This window comes from Nothobranchius furzeri, chromosome 6 (assembly GCF_043380555.1).
Source record: "Nothobranchius furzeri strain GRZ-AD chromosome 6, NfurGRZ-RIMD1, whole genome shotgun sequence".
Taxonomy (NCBI): Eukaryota; Metazoa; Chordata; class Actinopteri; order Cyprinodontiformes; family Nothobranchiidae; genus Nothobranchius; species Nothobranchius furzeri.
Genome location: NC_091746.1, coordinates 29939111 through 29957645, shown reverse-complemented (window position 1 = coordinate 29957645; position 18535 = coordinate 29939111). Strand labels below are relative to the sequence as shown.

The 18535-nt window shown below is 48.2% G+C and overlaps 2 protein-coding genes across 3 annotated transcripts in view; both read right to left on the bottom strand.

The window, feature by feature from the left end:
* Nucleotides 1–2264, bottom strand: part of hpgd (15-hydroxyprostaglandin dehydrogenase) — a 6939-nt gene extending 4675 nt beyond the window's left edge. The window contains exons 1-2 of the mRNA XM_054743844.2: nt 1500–2264; nt 953–1076 (exon numbers count right to left, since the gene is read on the bottom strand). Of these exons, the coding sequence (XP_054599819.1) occupies nt 953–1076; nt 1500–1592 (217 nt within the window). The 5' untranslated portion in view covers nt 1593–2264. The remainder of the gene's footprint in view (nt 1–952; nt 1077–1499) is intronic.
* A 131-nt stretch (nt 2265–2395) lies between these two features.
* glra3 (glycine receptor, alpha 3) overlaps nt 2396–18535 on the bottom strand; it is a 47070-nt gene continuing 30930 nt past the window's right edge. The window contains exons 7-10 of one of the 2 annotated variants that reach the window (XM_070552680.1): nt 16300–16514; nt 9699–9848; nt 6387–6503; nt 2396–4396 (exon numbers count right to left, since the gene is read on the bottom strand). In XM_070552680.1, coding sequence (XP_070408781.1) covers nt 4070–4396; nt 6387–6503; nt 9699–9848; nt 16300–16514 — 809 coding nt within the window. In that variant the 3' untranslated portion in view covers nt 2396–4069. The remainder of the gene's footprint in view (nt 4397–6386; nt 6504–9698; nt 9849–16299; nt 16515–18535) is intronic. The other variant, XM_070552681.1, reaches the window with a different exon arrangement.

Sequence of the window (18535 nt, the reverse complement as noted above, 5' to 3'; positions counted from 1 at the left end):
CGTTTCCAGAGTCAGACAATGATTCCTTGTTCCTCCTCACTCAGAGACTCTTCACCCCCCCGTGACACACCCCTCACATCTGCACACACACGTGTGTGTTCATCGGATAAATGGGTAAGACAGGCTGTGTCAACTGCGGGTCCTGCTGGACCCGATTGGATCAGAACCACATCACATATATGGAGCACTGATTATTGCGTAAGTTTTACTTCATTAGAACTTTGAGCCACTTTCATGTCAACAAACACAAATATTTACCGTCTTTATCTAATTAAAGCTAAATAACTGTTTTAAAACGAAATATTTAGATTTTAATCTAAATATATGAACGTTAATTTTTATATAAATATGAAGGTGTCGGACCTATAAATAATTAGCTAACGTGAAAACTCAGTCTACTGTGAAAAGGAAGTACTCTACCAAAATAAGAGCAGGGTGAAGCGATTCCCTGTCGGGTCTTTGTTGTTTTAATGATGTGAAGAGGGATGTATGGGTTGTGGGTTTTCGGGAGTAGTGACAGATTAACGCGTCACACAACTAATCATTAAAGGGACTTGGTGACTTTAGTCTACCCCGCTTTTATTTTGGTAAGCAGAAAACCCAAATGCGTTTTTTACATTGGAGAGTCGTTGACACAAGTCAGTGACTCGGTGGGAAACGTTTTTCGGCTTAATGAACTGATCTGCATTAGACTTTGTGAGGTCCTTGAGACGACTCTTGATTTGGCGATATTTCAATTAACTGAATTTAATCCGATGTCTGGATTATTTAAAGGAAATTATAACAAATGGAAGCTCTTCTTCAATCTGCGCCCCTGTTGGACCAGAGACGACCAGAACCAGCAGAACAGCTTCTAAGAACATCTGACGTCACTTCCTCGTTTCCATCGAAAGGAACGGAGCAGCTGTTGTGTTACAGATGAAGACCAGCTTCTAAGAACCTCTGACGTCACCTCTCAGAGCGTCTCCGTTGGACACGTCACACTGGATGAAGGTGCACTGTCCTTCTCCAAACTCTGCGTCCAGCTGGGCCTTGCACTGCTCCCCGCAGGTCTTGTTCAGGTCCAGGACGGCCACCTGCAGAACCAGCAGAACTTTAGACGCTCAGAGACGCGGTGCAGAACTTTGCATGATCTTTATCTGTTTCGTCATCAGCATCCGCAGGAAACCGCATCTGGTTTTAGAGACAAGTTGGTTCTTCTTTCTCACATCCGTGGTTTCATGAAGATTCGTTTGAGTAAAAAAGAAAAACACACACAGATAAGATGTGGAACAGGTTCTGTTCCCTTTCGGAAACTTCCGAGTTAATCAGTAACGTCCCGTTTTAACCTTTGGATGTAAACAGCAGCAGAACCTGAACAGAACAACAACAGGGATGCAGGCCGGCTGAGACTGAAGCAGAGCTGCAGATGTTCAGCCGGAACCGAACCCAGAGCAGAGCAACGGAGCGGAAAGCAGTTACGGTTCTGAGCAGAACCAGCAGTGTGGATCGGGACCGACCTTAGCTGAGCTTTGCAGCAGAGACTGGACCGCTGCCCTCCCGATGCCCTGCGCTCCTCCGGTCACCAGAGCCACCTTCCCGGCCAGAGCCATGGTTCGGTGTGCGCCTTGGAGGCGCGGTGAAAGGCTGTCCTCCCCCTTCCTCTGAACTTAAACCCTCTCTCTCTCTGTCAGTGTGTGTGTGTGTGTGTGTGTGTGTGTGTGTGTGTGTGTGTGTGTGTGTGTGTCCCGTCGGTGGGGAGGAGGTTAGATAAACTGAGCAGAAAAATAATTACAGGGCTTATTGAGCTACTACCTGCGTCTGAAACACACCTGAGTTGCTTTGACGTCACACTCCTCCTTCAACACGTGTGTGTGTGTGTGTGTGTGTGTGTGTGTGTGTGTGTGTGTGTGTGTGTGTGTGTGTGTGTGTGTGTGTGTGTGTTCAGAGTTAAACCCTGTTACACAACAGTCAGCCCGGCGCGGGGGGGACCTTGGGTTCAGGTCTCTGCATGCTCCTTCTGCAAACCTGTGAAATACCTGCTGACAGATTCCTGAAAAATAACCCAGAGAGGAAGTGTGTGTGAGTGTGTGTTGCAGAATGTATTCCCAGCTCCAGGAACACACACACCCCTCCTCTTATCGGACTTCCTCTTTTATTGAATAGGAGTCTGGAGATGACTGATGGCCTGAGCCAGCAGGTCCTGCGGTCTGCTCTGAGTCTGGATCCATTCAGGACGACGCTGAACCGCTTCAGGTCCTTCTGACGGGCTCAGAGTAAATCAGAGCGTCAGAAGGCAACGTTCATTCTGCTGCTGCAAAATAAATTAAATAAAACTAGTTTTTATTACATTTAATCCTAATCTGGATTCCTGTTTGTTAAAGGGAGAATAAAAGAATGAAGTAAAACAGATAAATCGTTTCGTTGGTGTTTAATTATTTTACACTTCAAAATTGTAAATTCTCACCGAAGTCACTAAAACTCGTAGAAAAACAAATATTTTTTACGTAATTAAAGTCCCACCAGAACCAGAACCAGATGTTCCACATCCTAACAGCCAGAGGGAACAGGACCCAACATCACAAACCCAAAAAAACACAAAAAGTCCAAAACCGCATTTTCTGTTAGAACATCTGGTTCCTCCAGATGAACAAACGAGCAACGGACCTTCATCTTCATCACAAACATCTGGAACACAAAGCATTTATGTGTAGAAAAATAACGTTCATGTTTACAGTGAAACAGAAATCGCTGACGGATCCCTCACACGTTACATTTATCACACATGGTGAGATGGTCCTTCATCAGCTGTTTGGCCTGATCAGATCGAGCTGGTTGGGAAACCCGATCCGTTTATTGTGACATTTATCAGCTCAGATGCAGGAATGTTGTTGTGATGATTCAGAAATGTGCTTCTGAGGAACCAGAGGGGAACAATCTTTTGCTGAGATGATCACACTCAGGTGGAGCTCACCTCCAGCAGCAGCAGCAGGACCACTGCAACAGCTTTTGTTTGTTTGTTTGTTTGTTTGTGAAGCGCCTCATGATTTTTATCTAGAGAGGCGCTATTTAAAAGATTGTTTTCTTTCTTTCTTCTTTCTAACAGGACCTCCTGCAGCAGCAGGACCTCCAGCAGAATCAGGACCTACAGCAGCAGAACCTCCAACAGCAGGGGGATCTACAGCAGCAGCAGGACCTCCAGCAGGATCAGGACCTCCAGCAGCTGCAGGATTACTGCAACAGGACATCCAGTACAAAGAGGACAACCAGCAGCAGCAGCAGGAGGACCTCCAGCAGTAGCAGGACATCCAGCAGCTGGAGGACCTCCAGCAGCAGCAAGACCACTGCTACAGGACTTCCAGCAGAAGTAACAAAACCCTCAACAGCAGCAGGACCTCCAGCTTGGACCTCTGATGGAGCTCAGCTCAATTCTGGAATCATTTAGAGAGGTCGAACTGGAATCCTGGGGCAGACATGCAGGGGCCAGTTTTACTGTTTGAAAAAGGACCACAACAGGTGATGTCACAGCACTATCACATGACCAGAAACAGATACCAACAGGAAGTAGTGCAAGTCTAGAAGCAGAACCAGAACTAAATAACAGTGTCAGGTCCAAAAACACAAACCTATCAAAGACCTGAAGCAGGGTCTGAAACAGTCCAGCTGGCCTGAAGCTTATGGAAAAGGAGCCTAAATAGGACCCAATCAGGACCAGATCTGTACCAGATCCAGACCGGATCAGGACTTTATGACCAACAGAGATGTTTTGGTTCTTTAACAAACTGGATCTTCAGCCCTTCTGAATCTTGGAGTCACACATCAGCAGCAATCCCTGAGCTTCTTCTCATCGTCTCAGACAGAAGATCTTAACACCAACATGAGAAATTGAAAAAATTCCTTAAAATTCACAAATTCTTCTACAAATTTCACAGTTTAAAAACAATTTAACTTTTTTAAAACTGAGATCCAAAACACCTCTGAATCTAAATGACCTGGTTCCATCAGCAGAGTTCTGAGTCTTTAGATTCTGGTGTGCTCCATCCCGGGGAAGAACCTGGAACTGATGGAACATTCTAGTTCCAGGTGGTCGCTACACTTTGTGGAAGTCTTCGTGTCTCAGGATCTTGTAAAGCACCCAGTAGAAGATGTTAAAGAAAAGGAAGGCCAGAGGGAAGCCGGCCCTCGACACCGTGTCGATTTTCTTGGCTCGGTCAATGAACAGCTTCCTCATCTCCTCTGTGCTCCTACCACCTCCTCTGGTGGCTCCAGGTGCATTCTGGGTAGTGTTGGCCGGGGCTGCTGGGGTGCCGAGCACAGCCACGGCGTTGTTGGTGCTGACCTTTGAGTCTTTAGTGCTGCTGGGGGTGGAGGTCACCGCTGCCGCGGAGGTCAGACGGCTCTCATGGACCTCCCCTTCCTGTTGGAGAAACCAGGAGGGAAAATGTAACACCTCGTGTAAGCGGAGACCAACTAAAAGAATAAATAAACTTTTAAACAAAAACTGTTTAAATCACATCTTAAAATGACCTGTATTTGATGTAGTGCCTTCTAGAGTCCTGGAACCCCCCAAGGCGCTTTACAACACAATCAGTCATTCACCCATTCACACACACATTCACACACTGGTGGGGATGAGCTACGATGTAGCCACAGCTGCCCTGGGGCGCACCGACAGAGGCGAGTCTGCCGTACACGGGCGCCACCGGTCCCTCCGACCACCACCAGCAAGAAAGGTGGGTTAAGTGTCTTGCCCATTGGCACAACGACAGCAACAGGCTGTGTGGGGCTCGAACCTGCAACCTTCTGATTACAGGGCAAGCGCTGTAAGTGCCACCGTCACCCCAAACTTTTAATTAAGTCTGTTTTACTGAAGTTGGAAAATAAAAATAAATAACTAGCTCAAGTAACCTTTGTAATAATAATAATAATAATAATATAATAATAATAATATAATAAGTATTATTATTATTAATTAATAATAATATAATAATAATAATAATAATATAATAATTATTATTATTATTAATTAACAATATAATAATATAATAATAATAATAATAATAATAATAATAATAATTATTATTATTATTATTATTATTATTATTATTATTATTATTATTATTATTATCTCCAAGAGATGAAGGAAAAAGTTGAGTATAAAGAAAATTTCGGTGTTTTTTTAAAAACTTGCTGAAGTTCATTTAACTCAGTTTAAATCAGTTAAATGAACTCTTTAATCCACGGATATCATAGAAACATGAAGTGAACTTCAGTGAAAATAAAAACAATATAAACTATTAATATGTTATTCTTTTAATCATTATTATGATTTTACATGATTAGAGTTTTGAGTTTGTCCTTTTGTTCTGTTTTAAACAGATTCCTACAGGAACAGAGAACATCTGGACCACAGAACATCTGGAACAGGTAAAGCCTGGTTTGAAATCCGCTGACAGCACCATCTCTCTTTTATTCTTTTTGTTTTCAGCCTTTTGGAACATGCTTTAAGGATGTTTGATGACACTTTTAGGAAGAAGACATTTGTGGCTCTGAGCTCAGAGCACCACTCGGGACCCCCAGAGGTCTGTGAGCAGGATGAGCAACATGGTACTGGTCTTGGTTCTGTTATTTCATAGCATTTAGTCTGTTTGGTACTTTTGGTTGGTTCCTCTGGAGAAAGTGAGATTTTATTGGTTTAATCCTGTCAGTGAACTCTGACCCTGCAGGAACGTCAGTGTGTTCCACCTACAGGCAGCAGAACCGAGCTTTAAACAGACCTCTGCCCTGAATGCATGAAATCAGGAAATCTTGTACAAATCTTCATTTTCCTGGTGTTGCTGATAAAAACAGATCTATTAGGATCAGCTGTAGCTGCAGTAGTCGGAAGGTTGCAGGTTCGATCCCGGCTCCGACCAGAGAATGCTGCTGTTGTGTCCTTGAGCAAGACGCCTAACCCACCTTTCTTGCTGGTGGTGGTCGGAGGGACGACGGCGCCTGTGTTCAACAGGTCGGTGTGCCCCAGGGCAGCTGTGGCTACATCGTAGCTCATCCCCACCAGCGTGTGAACGCGTGAAGGCCTGATTGTGTTGTGAAGTGACTCGGGGGGGGGGGGGGGGGGGGGGGGGGGGGGTTGTAGACCCCTCAGAAGGCGCTACACAAAAACAGGCTATTTACCATATTTTTAACCATTTGGTTCCATTTAGATTGTGTTGACTAAAGGTTTCATTCTGCTAAACTTGTGTTTAAGATGATGACGATGATTAACATTACTATATTTACAGCTTTAGTACAACATCCTGCAGCACCTCAACAGCAGACGTGATGAAAGAAAACACACAATGATCCCCGTGAACAAAGTGAGACACAGACATGCACAGACGACAGGTGCACATGCGCGTTGCCTTTACCCTGTGCTGGCTGGCGCTGAGGTTGCTCACTGATCCGTGCAGATGTTCTGATGGTGGTCTGAGGCCATTAACGCGACGCAGAGACTCAGCTAGCTCCTCTGGATCAACGCCACTGTTCTACCGGTCGGCAGCATGCACACCAGAAAGAAACCACCAGGGAAAACAGAACAAAAGACCAGGACCGGATACAATAAGTTCAGACCAGACCCAGAATAGACTGAGATGGGATCAGACCTCTCAGCCAACCAGTGAACACTGTTCCCATCCAACAAGTGAATGTGTAAACCTGGAGTCCCTCAGGGTTCTGTTTTAGGCCTGTCTCTTCTTCCTCTGGGACACATGAAACAATTCAGTCAGGTGATCAGTTCATGCTGGAGGCCCATTCTGGTCCCTGTGGGTTCTTGTATTGTTTAAAAACATACAAATATTATTATGTCAATATTTTTATCATTATTCCTATACCAACATAACAAATTAAATACACAAGACTGGCTTATGGGGCTACAGTTGGAGTGATATCACACTTTTGGGTTTTTTTTAACCTTGAAGATCAGAATCCATCCTGAACTTTCTTATGTTTTTGTATTTTGCAGACGCTTTTGTCCAAAGCGACTTACAGGTGATAGATAAGCCAGCAGGTTGCCCTTGAGTCAGTCCTAGGTGGCTGTGAGGCAGCATAATCAATCATAGAGGGAAGCGAACATGGAGAGTGCGGTAGAGTGGGGGATGGGTGCAGGGAGGGTGCTGGTTTAGAAGATGCTCTCTGAAGAGCAGGGTCTTCAGGAGTCTCTTAAAAATCGACAAGGAAGCCCCTGTTCTGGTAGTGCTTGGTAGGTTATTCCACATTTGTGGAACGACGCATGAAAAGAGTCTGGATTGTCCTGAGCGTCCTGCTAGCCGTCGATCCTTCGATGAGCGGAGCGGCCGGGCCGTGACATAAGCCTTTGCAAGAGGATTCAGGTAGATGGAAGCGTACCATCAGGACTTTGTATGCTAGTGCTAGCGAACTGAATTTGATGCGTGCTGCTAGCGGTAGCCAATGGAGCCCAATGAACAGAGGGGTGACACGTGTTCTTTCTCGATCTCCCTGAGCCAGGACGTGACCACAGAGCTAAAAGAGTGATATTCACAGTAACTTCCAGACTCTTCCACAGCAGAAATAATGACAGTGTGTGGAAAAGGGGATTCATTATTATTTGGAGCTGGAAGCAGGATGGACTTGATCCGGGGGCAGACTGGGACAATAATTCAAGCTGGGAATTTTTTTCCAGTCCAGAGAAGAGTAGTTACTTGCTGCCGTCACTCCAACCCAGCAAGGGGGGGTTGGGTTAGCAGCTCTGTCACCAGGTCTTGGGGTGGGAGGTGTAAGCAGGTCAAATGACCAAAGTATTATCTCTGCTAGGGGTCGGGGTGTGGTGGTGGCAGTGGTTGGGTGTCATCAGCAATAACAAGTAGCCCACTTCACCTGTCAGGCCACCAGGAATTGTCCCAGTGCTCCTGATGGCCAGTCCGGCACTAACCTGATCACTCCTGAAACCCTTCTGAACTTCTGCCGACCGATTTTTGATCCTTTAGATTTGCTAATGTTTAATTAACCACAGACTAAATCAGATTGGAGCTGACAACTGATCCCTCCTCTCCATTGTGCCCTTGGGCAAGACACTGAAACCTTAACAGTTGGATGGATTTTCCAAAATGCTTCAGGTTTCAGAAATGTTGTTTATTTAGTCACAGTTTGAATAGAAACAGAGTTTGGCTGAACTCAGTCGATCCGTTTGACCCGCAAAGGTTCAGAACAACGTGCTCATCCTGGGTTTGGACGTCAACAATGCATCAGCTGGGGATTAAACAGCAAACACATCCATGCTGAGTCATGCACCACCACAGCAACATGATGAGTCAAAGAACAGCAAGACAGGAGTTCTGTTTAAGTCTCCACAGGGGGTAGTCCAATCCCCACCTGGCTTACTCAGCAGAAACTCTGGGCCTGGGTCTAGGTCTAGACTCTGAACTCTGGGCCTGGGTCTAGGTCTAGACTCTGGGCCTGGGTCAAGGTCTAGGTCTAGACTCTGAACTCTGGGCCTGGTTCTAGGTCTAGACTCTGAACTCTGGGCCTGGTTCTATGTTTAGACTCTGGGTCAGAACTCTGGGCCTGGGTCTAGGTTTAGACTCTGGGTCTAGACTCTGGGCCTGGTTCTAGGTTTAGACTCTGGGTCTAAACTCTGGGCCTGGGTCTAGGTCTAGGTCTAGACTCTGAACTCTGGGCCTGGTTCTAGGTCTAGATTCTGAACTCTGGGCCTGGTTCTATGTTTAGACTCTGGGTCTAAACTCTGGGCCTGGGTCTAGGTCTAGACTCTGAACTCTGGGCCTGGGTCTAGGTCTAGGTCTAGACTCTGAACTCTGGGCCTGGTTCTAGGTCTAGACTCTGAACTCTGGGCCTGGTTCTATGTTTAGACTCTGGGTCTAAACTCTGGGCCTGGGTCTAGGTCTAGACTCTGAACTCTGAGCCTGGTTCTAGGTCTAGACTCTGGGTCTAAACTCTGGGCCTGGGTCTAGGTCTAGACTCTTAACTCTGGGCCGGGATCTAAGTCTAGACTCTGGGCCTGGGTCTAGGTCTAGACTCTGAACTCTGGGCCTGGGTCTAGGTCTAGGTCTAGACTCTGAACTTTGGGCCTGGGTCTAGGTCTAGACTCTGGGCCTGGGTCTAGGTCTAGGTCTAGACTCTGAACTCTGGGCCTGGGTCTAGGTCTAGACTCTGAACTCTGGGCCTGGGTCTAGGTCTAGACTCTGAACTCTGGGCCTGGGTCTAGGTCTAGACTCTGGGTCTAAACTCTGGGCCTGGTTCTAGGTCTAGACTCTGAACTCTGGGCCTGGGTCTAGGTCTAGGTCTAGACTCTGAACTCTGGGCCTGGGTCTAGGTCTAGACTCTGGGTCTAAACTCTGGGCCTGGTTCTAGGTCTAGACTCTGAACTCTGGGCCTGGATCTAGGTCTAGACTCTGAACTCTGGGCCTGGGTCTAGGTCTAGGTCTAGACTCTGAACTCTGGGCCTGGATCTAGGTCTAGACTCTGAACTCTGGGCCTGGGTCTAGGTCTAGGTCTAGACTCTGAACTCTGGGCCTGGGTCTAGGTCTAGACTCTGGGTCTAAACTCTGGGCCTGGTTCTAGGTCTAGACTCTGAACTCTGGGCCTGGATCTAGGTCTAGACTCTGAACTCTGGGCCTGGGTCTAGGTCTAGGTCTAGACTCTGAACTCTGGGCCTGGTTCTAGGTCTAGACTCTGGGTCTACCTGGACTTTTGTGGGTTTTCGGTACCTTGTTCTTGCTCTTGTTCTGTCGTCTGAACCTCAGCAGCTCTTTGTGTTGTCGGGACACAAAGTTGACCGCAGCGTACTCCAGCAGCGCCGAGAAGACAAACAGGAGACACACAGCCATCCAGATGTCTATGGCCTTCACATAGGACACCTGAGGACACAAAGACACCTTCGTAAGGTTGGAGAGGCTTTACTGCTCCTCGAGTCCTGGAGAAATGTTTTAATGACCAAAAACGTGGTTTAAGTTTTAACTCGAGAGCTCTCAATGAGAAGCTGAAGATGAAGATGTCACAAGTGGTTCCAACCTAGGGAAGTCCAAGTCCTGAACTTGGAATTCTGAGTCCTGTAGAAGATTTTTGGCCTAACTTGTAATTAATTTTAAACTGGAATCTGGAGTTTATTTTATCCAATGGCACCCTCTAGAGGCTGACAGCTGCTGGTGGTCCCACGTCTGACCCCAGGACTTGCTGGTGGCTGCAGAACCAGCCCAAACCACCATTCCTCCATCACTGTGCGGACTACTGGGATCAGCTGCTGCATGATGACTAAACATCTTATACAAAGTTCACACTGGTCCAGAAGTCTTGTGGTTTATTCAGAGGAAATTTTATCAACCCGAGCTGAGCTGCCATGACCTTTAACTTGCTAATGGAGGCTGGTATGAGTACGGAACTTTTGGGATTATTTTATTCCTCTGAGATGTGACCTACCAACCTGCTAGGACGTTTTCTCCTGGGAGAAACGACTACTGACTGAAACATAAAAAGTCCCTTTTCCAAATGACATTTGACCCTTTCTACAGCACCTCTCCCGTGGTGATAGCTGGTGTTAACACACACCTGTATGCTCCAGAGCAGAAGACTTAATTAAGGCCTGCATTTATAGAAAAGCTGCTGCAGACTGTTTTTTCATCTATAATCTGACCTGTTAAAGGTGCATTTTGTAGAAATAAAGTAAAAATGACATCATGTGGTAAAATTTTGTCACTGCAACCACTTTAAACAACTCTGGAGCTTTTTGCCAGCCGTCATTAAATTACAATTGTGGGCGCTGCAGTATTAGATCACAGGAGACACGGCAACCCCACACTCACTGATGGTAAACAGTAGTTACGTCCCTCCTTCCTTCGATTTGAAATGAGAAACACCAACAATCCCCACAGCCAGCTGGATATGAAACATGTCTCGGTAGAACCTTCCTTCCAAAGTGACTGGAATATTAGATTCTTTTGGGATTTTCTCACTATATAATTCTCACTATATTACTACATACTGCACCTTTAATCTAGAATTTGCTCAGTTAAAGTTGCTTTTAGCAAACCTGCAAGCAAGCTACCTAATGGTGTTCTGTTGTTAAGTACGCGAAGGACAGTGCAGCGGTTTGGCGGTTTCAGTCCGAAACATGTTATCGGCGGAGGCGTTTAGACAAATGCGAGAAAACCACTTCTTCTTTTTTTAATCTCCACAATAGAGTTATAGCTATAGGCACGACAAATGTTTAAGCTAATTGTTTTCCAATAATCTGACCAGGTAATCTCGAATATGTTCAGTTAAACTATATAATCTGACCAGTTAATCTGTAATCTGATTATTTAATCTATAATCTGACCAGTTAATTTAGATTCTGACCAGTTAATCAATTTTCGGATCAATTAATCTATAATCTGATTATTTAATCTATAATCTGACCAGTTAATCTAGAATATGTTCAGTTAAACTATATAATCTGACCAGTTAATCTGTAATCTGATCAATTAATTGATAATCTGACCAGTTAATTTAGAATCTGACCAGCTAATCAATAATATGATCATCGTCGTCGTCGTCGTCTTCCTCCGCTTATCCGGGTCCGGGTCGCGGGGGCAGCATCCCAACTAGGGAGCTCCAGGCCGTCCTCTCCCCGGCCTTGTCCACCAGCTCCTCCGGCAGGACCCCAAGGCGTTCCCGGACCAGATTGGAGATGTAACTTCTCCAACGTGTCCTGGGTCGACCCGGGGGCCTTCTGCCGGCAGGACATGCCCGAAACACCTCCCCGGGGAGGCGTCCAGGAGGCATCCTGACCAGATGCCCAAACCACCTCAACTGGCTCCTTTCGATCCGGAGGAGCAGCGGTTCTACTCCGAGTCCCTCCCGAATGTCCGAGCTCCTCACCCTATCTCTAAGGCTGAGCCCGGCCACCCTACGGAGGAAACTCATTTCGGCCGCTTGTATCCGCGATCTCGTTCTTTCGGTCATTACCCAAAGCTCATGACCATAGGTGAGGATTGGGACGTAGATCGACCGGTAAATCGAGAGCCTGGCTTTCTGGCTCAGCTCCCTCTTCCCCATGACAGATCGGCTCAGCGTCCGCATCGCTGCAGACGCCGAACCAATCCGCCTGTCGATCTCCCGATCCCTCCTACCCTCACTCGTGAACAAGACCCCGAGATACTTAAACTCCTCCACTTGAGGTAGGACCTCTCCCCCGACCCGGAGGTGGCAAGCCACCTTTTTCCGGTCGAGAACCATGGTCTCAGATTTGGAGGTGCTGATCCTCATCCCAGCCGCTTCACATTCGGCCGCGAACCTACCCAGCAAGAGCTGAAGGTCAGAGCTGGATGAAGCTAGGAGGACCACATCATCCGCAAAAAGCAGAGACGAGATTCTCCTGCCACCAAACTCGACACACTCCACACCACGGCTGCGTCTAGAAATTCTGTCCATAAAAGTGATGAACAGAACCGGTGACAAAGGGCAGCCCTGGCGGAGTCCAACCCTCACTGGGAACAGGTCCGACTTACTACCGGCTATGCGGACCAAACTCACGCTCCTCTGGTAAAGGGACTGAATGGCCCTTAACAGAAAGCCACCCACCCCATACTCCTGGAGCGTCCCCCACAGGGTGCCCCTGGGGACACGGTCATAAGCCTTCTCCAAATCCACAAAGCACATGTGGATTGGTTGGGCAAACTCCCATGCCCCCTCCATCACCCTTGCAAGGGTATAGAGCTGGTCCACAGTTCCACGGCCAGGACGAAAACCACATTGCTCCTCCTCTATCTGAGATTCAACTATCGATCGGACCCTCCTCTCCAGTACCTTGGCGTAGACCTTTCCAGGGAGGCTGAGGAGTGTGATCCCCCTATAGTTGGAACACACCCTCAGGTCACCCTTCTTAAAGATGGGGACCACCACCCCGGTCTGCCACTCCCTAGGAACTGCCCCCGATGACCACGCAATGTTGTAGAGACGTGTCAACCATGACAGCCCTACAACATCCATAGCCTTGAGATACCCAGGACGAACCTCATCCGCCCCTGGGGCTCCGCCGCTGTGTAGTTGTTTGACTACCTCAGCAACTTCTGCCCCCGAGATCGGACAGTCCATCCCCAGGCCTCCCAGCTCTGGTTCCTCCTCGGAATGCGCATTGGTGGGATTGAGGAGCTCCTCAAAGTATTCCTTCCACCGTCCGACTATAGCCTCAGTTGACGTCAGCAGCTCCCCATCCCCACTGTAAACAGTGTGAGCGAGTTGCTGCCTTCCTCTCCTGAGGCGCCGGACAGTTTGCCAGAACCTCTTTGGAGCCGATCGATAGTCTTTCTCCATGGCCTCACCAAACTCCTCCCACGCCCGAGATTTTGCCTCGGCAACTGCCACTGCTGCACCCCGCTTGGCTATCCGGTACCTGTCTGCTGCCTCCGGAGACCCACAGACCAGCCACGCCCTGTAGGCCTCCTTCTTCAGCCTGACGGCTCCCCGAACCTCTGGTGTCCACCAGCGGGTACGGGGGTTGCCACCACGACTGGCACCGGCCACCTTACGACCACAGCTAGCAACAGCCGCCTCGACAATCGCAGAGTGGAACAAGGCCCACTCGGACTCAATGTCCCCCACTGCTCTCGGGACGTGGTCAAAGCTCTGCCGGAGGTGGGAGTTGAAGACCGTCTTGACAGGTTCTTCTGCCAGGCGTTCCCAGCAGACCCTCACTATGCGTTTGGGTCTGCCAGGTCTACGCGGCATGTTCCCTTGCCATCTGATCCAACTCACCACCAGGTGGTGATCAGTTGACAGCTCCGCCCCTCTCTTCACTCGGGTGTCCAAAACATACGGCCGCAGGTCAGATGATACGACTACAAAATCTATCATCGACCTGTGACCTAGGCTGCCCTGGTACCAAGTGTACCGGTGGGCATCCTTATGTTCGAACATGGTGTTCGTTATGGCCAAACTGCGGCTTGCACAGAAGTCCAATAACAAAACACCGCTCGAGTTCTGATCAGGTGGGCCGTTCCTCCCAATCACACCCCTCCAGGTCAAGCTGTCATTGCCCACGTGAGCATTGAAGTCCCCCAGCAGGACAATGGAGTCCCCTGATGGAGCACTATCTAGCACTCGTCCCAGGGACTCCAAAAAGGGTGGGTACTCTGAACTGATATTTGGCCCATAAGCACAAACAACAGTCAGGACCCGTTCCCCGACCCGAAGGCGCAAGGAAGCTACCCTCTTGTCCCCCGGGGTAAACCCCAACACACAGGCAGAGAGTCTCGGGGCTAACAAAAAGCCAACCCCAGCCCTCCGCCTCTCACCCGGAGCAACTCCAGCAAAGTAGAGTGTCCAACCCCTCTCCAGGTCTCGGGTTCCAGAGCCAATGCAATGTGTCGAGGTGAGTCCGACTATATCTAGCCGGTACCGCTCAACCTCTGCCACAAGCTCCGGCTCCTTCCCCGCCAGCGAGGTGACGTTCCATGTCCCAAAAACTAGTTTTCTTGTCCGGGGATTGGACCGCCAAGGCTCCCGCCTTGGTCTGCCACCCGATTCACATTGCACCGGACCCTTCATGTTCCTCCTGCGGGTGGTGGGTCCACAGTTGGACGAGCCCATGTATCCGGTTCGGGCTGGGCCCGGCCGGGCCCCATGGGCGAAAGCCCGGCCACCAGGCGCTCGCTCACGGGCCCCAACCCCAGGCCTGGCTCCAGGGTGGGACCCCGGTAACCCTCCGGGCCGGGTACTCCGACTCTTCGTTTTCACCGCCATGAAAGATCCTTCGAACCGTTCTTTGTCTCACCCTTCACCTAAGACCAATTTGTCATGGGAGACCCTACCAGGGGCACTAAGTGCCCCAGACAACATAGCTCCTAGGATCATTAGGGCACTCAAACTCCTCCACCACGATAAGGTGACGGTTCAAGGAGGATATGATCAATTAATCTATAATATGGCCCATTAATCTATGATCTGATCAAATAATCTATAATCTGACCAGTTCATTTAGAATCTGACCAGCTAATCAATAATATGATCAATTAATCTATAATCTGGCCCATTAATCTATGTTCTGTTCAAATAATCTATCATCTGACCAGTTAATTTAGACTCTGACCAGTTAATCTATAATCTGATTATTTAATCTATAATCTGACCAGTTAATCTAGAATATGTTCAGTTAAACTATATAATCTGACCAGTTAATCTGTAATCTGATCAATTAATTGATAATCTGACCAGTTAATTTAGAATCTGACCAGCTAATCAATAATATGATCAATTAATCTATAATCTGGCCCATTAATCTATGTTCTGATCAAATAATCTATCATCTGACCAGTTAATTTAGAATCTGACCAGTTAATCTATAATCTGATCAGATGGATTATCCGATTTGACGACTCTGTGTGACGAACTGATCCCAGTCTCTCTGAACCAGAACTTTTCCATCCCTCCATGTCAGAGAGGCGTGACCTCGTTCCTGCCTGCAGAACTGTCTCTTCCACATGCATGTAACGTGAAGTGGAAAGCCGTGTACAGGACCGGAAACATGAGAAACTTCCTGAACACATGCAAACGCATTAAGGCCACGTTAGACTGATTTATGTAACACCGAGCTCTGTGTCTGATTCCTCCTCATGCATACCAGATACCAGAACCGGACTGAAGGGCGCCCTCTCTCTCTCCCCCTCTAACTTGCCTTCTCACGCTCCAGCAGACGTGTGATGCGTGTAATCAACACATGCTTAACCACGCAAAACATCCATTAGTATAATGAAGGAAAACGAAGGCCTTTCAGGTCTTATCCTAGAGGGAATAAATCAGATCCGCCTCCGTTCCCTCCCTCCAGTTCCCTCGAACCTAGCTCCCTCTTCTCAGTTCCCTCCCTCCAACATAAACTCTTTTTTCCCACCTGATTTAATTATGATGCGCTCCATCAGGAGAGCAGAGTGACTTTGCTCCAGAAACTCAGAAGTTTAGAATAAAGCAGCATTAACGACTCCACATCGCCCCCTTCAGACCACTCAGATGTATCAGAAGTAGGTGTTGGTGACAGAAAACCAGATGACATGATTTAAAGTTGGTTTAGACATATCTGAATGAGGTGAACCCATGAAACATGTTGGAACGTGTCTGTTGCTTCCCACGGAGGGCAAAGGTCACATCCTATAGAGGTCAGCGGTTTCTTTTGTTCCACTGGTTTTATTTCTGTGGGTAAAATGTTCCTAATCCAAGTTTCTGTTTCCAGGTATTTCTCTGTTTTTCCAGCTTCCTGGTGGATGTCTAACAGCTACTTTAGTTACAAGATGGCTAAAAACACCTGCTTGCTGTTCAGGTGAGTAGGCGGGGCTTACAAACCTTTGGCAGCGACGTTCTGGATCCAGAGCTTTGTGTGGTCATTGTCAGTACAGTGGTGATGCCGAGCGCCACCCGCGCCGGGGCAGCATCCATGTTGATCCAGAAAGAGACCCAGGACAGGATGACGATGAGCAGAGAGGGAATGTACATCTGGATCAGGTAGTACCCCATCTGGCGCTCCAGGTGGAAGCGCACCTCGATGCAGGTAAACTTACCTATAAGAAAAAAAAACATGAACTGGACTGGAACTGGGCAGAACCAACAGAAACCTTTTAGTCTTATTTAAGAGTTTGATGTTACTATGGCAACACTGCTGGAGGCAAAGAGGAGGTCAGATGATGAAACAGAACTTTCAAGTAAAACTCTTTATTAAGAGGAGGCTCTGCTGAAGTTCAGGGGTCCCATTTATCAAACATGGCATAGAATCCTTACTAAAACCGTACTTAAGCTCAGCAAAACAAATGTTCTTACGCCAAGCAGGTGTGTGATCTATCAGACACGGAGGACGCACGGCTGCACGCGATCTTCATAAATCAGAGACTAAAGGTTCTCAGCTGTTTCTGAGTCACATCCCGCCCTCGCCACGCCCACTTACTGCCATAAATGGTCAATGCAAAGTGCCTTGTGGATCTCATGCATGTACATAAGCCGGCTGTTGCAGCGCTCCGCCATTAAAATCACGACTGCAGATCAAGGAAGCGCTATTTCACCGAAGCAGAAGTTGAGGTACGTGTGGGTGAGGTGGAGAAATGAAAGGAAGTGTTTTTGCAAAACAAATAAGAGAAAATCCACGGAGTGGCACAGCGTTGCTGAAGCCGTCAATGCTGACTTCTTCAGAGAGATCTGTGGCGGATATAAAAACAATGGCCCAATCTGGATTTAATCCCCAGACTCCCGGGTGAAAGTCACGCGCGCTAACCAGTCACCCAAACGGAGATCTCCTGTGTACGAGTAGCCAGGGCGCATGATCAATCGGGTCACAGTGACAGGACACACACCGTCACAGACGCATGATGTTCTGTCTCAATCTGTCCCCTGCTGATATTCAGCATTCTGCGATTCAGGCTGTGTGTGTGTGTGTGTGTGTGTGTGTGTGTGTGTACAAGTGATAATGCTGCAGGATTTCATTGTCGTATCCTTCTCAGCAGCAGCACTGCAGGTGCTCTCCATGTCCAACATGTGCGTAAGCCAGGTCCTTAGTCAACTTAAAGTTACGCACATTTTTCCGCTAAGTTTTCTTTCATAAATCCCAAAGTTTGCGTGGAAAGTCGCTTACACAGTTTTCCGACCCCGTTTTGTGCGTAAGCTAGCTTGATGAACGAGGCCCCTGAGCTTCAGCTGGTTTGGTGGTACGCCTCAGATCAGGGCTATTCATTTCCGGGCCTCGAGGGCTGTTATCCAGCACGTTTTGGTGGTTTCTCTGCTCCAACACACTAGATTCAGGGATGGAATCATCTGTGCAGCAGCTCATCAGGCTCTGCAGAAGCCTGTTCATCACCTGCTGATTGAAATCAGGTGTGTGGAAGCAGGGTTAAGACTACGCTGTGGTTAAGAGGACACTGTGGAGGCGGGAGCTGGATGTGCTGGTGGGGTTGGGTTGGGTCCGCCAGAATGTCTCTCAGTGGTCGGAGGGGTGGCAGGCCCAGTGGGATGTTGGTGGTACTGGGAGGTCTTGTTACAGGCTGCAGGGCCGTGTGGGAGTGCGTGGGTCTCTGTGGGAGGAAGGACTCTGTGGCTCTGATGCGACTGAGGTTGGGCCTATAGTTTCCTTCGGGGGGGGGGGGACGAACGACTGTTGTTGGGGAAGCACCCGGATGGCTCATGTGGCTGTGGGGAGCTGGAGACGATGGGACGTGTCCTCCTGCGTTGTCTGAACGGAGGGCCCTGTTCGGTTTCTTGGGGACTACTGGAGTTACAGTTTAGCCTGCAGACCTTGTTGGGGGAGGAGAACTGGTGTAGGGTGGGGGCGCTGCTGGGTTTTCTGTGGAAGACTGGTGTTTATAAGAGGGTGTGATCTACATTGGGTGAGGTTTTGAGGTTGCTGTGGCAGCATTATGCCAAATAGGCGTCTAGCCTGCCTTTTTATTGAAGAAGAGGGGTTAAAAGGTGCTAGATACTGGCCCCCGAGGCTCGGATCTGAATACCCCTGCTTTAGATCATAAGGATGTCAGATTCAGAAGCTCTAACAGATCCTATATCAGAGTGAACCTCTGATTTTGTGTCTGGTTCTGGTTCC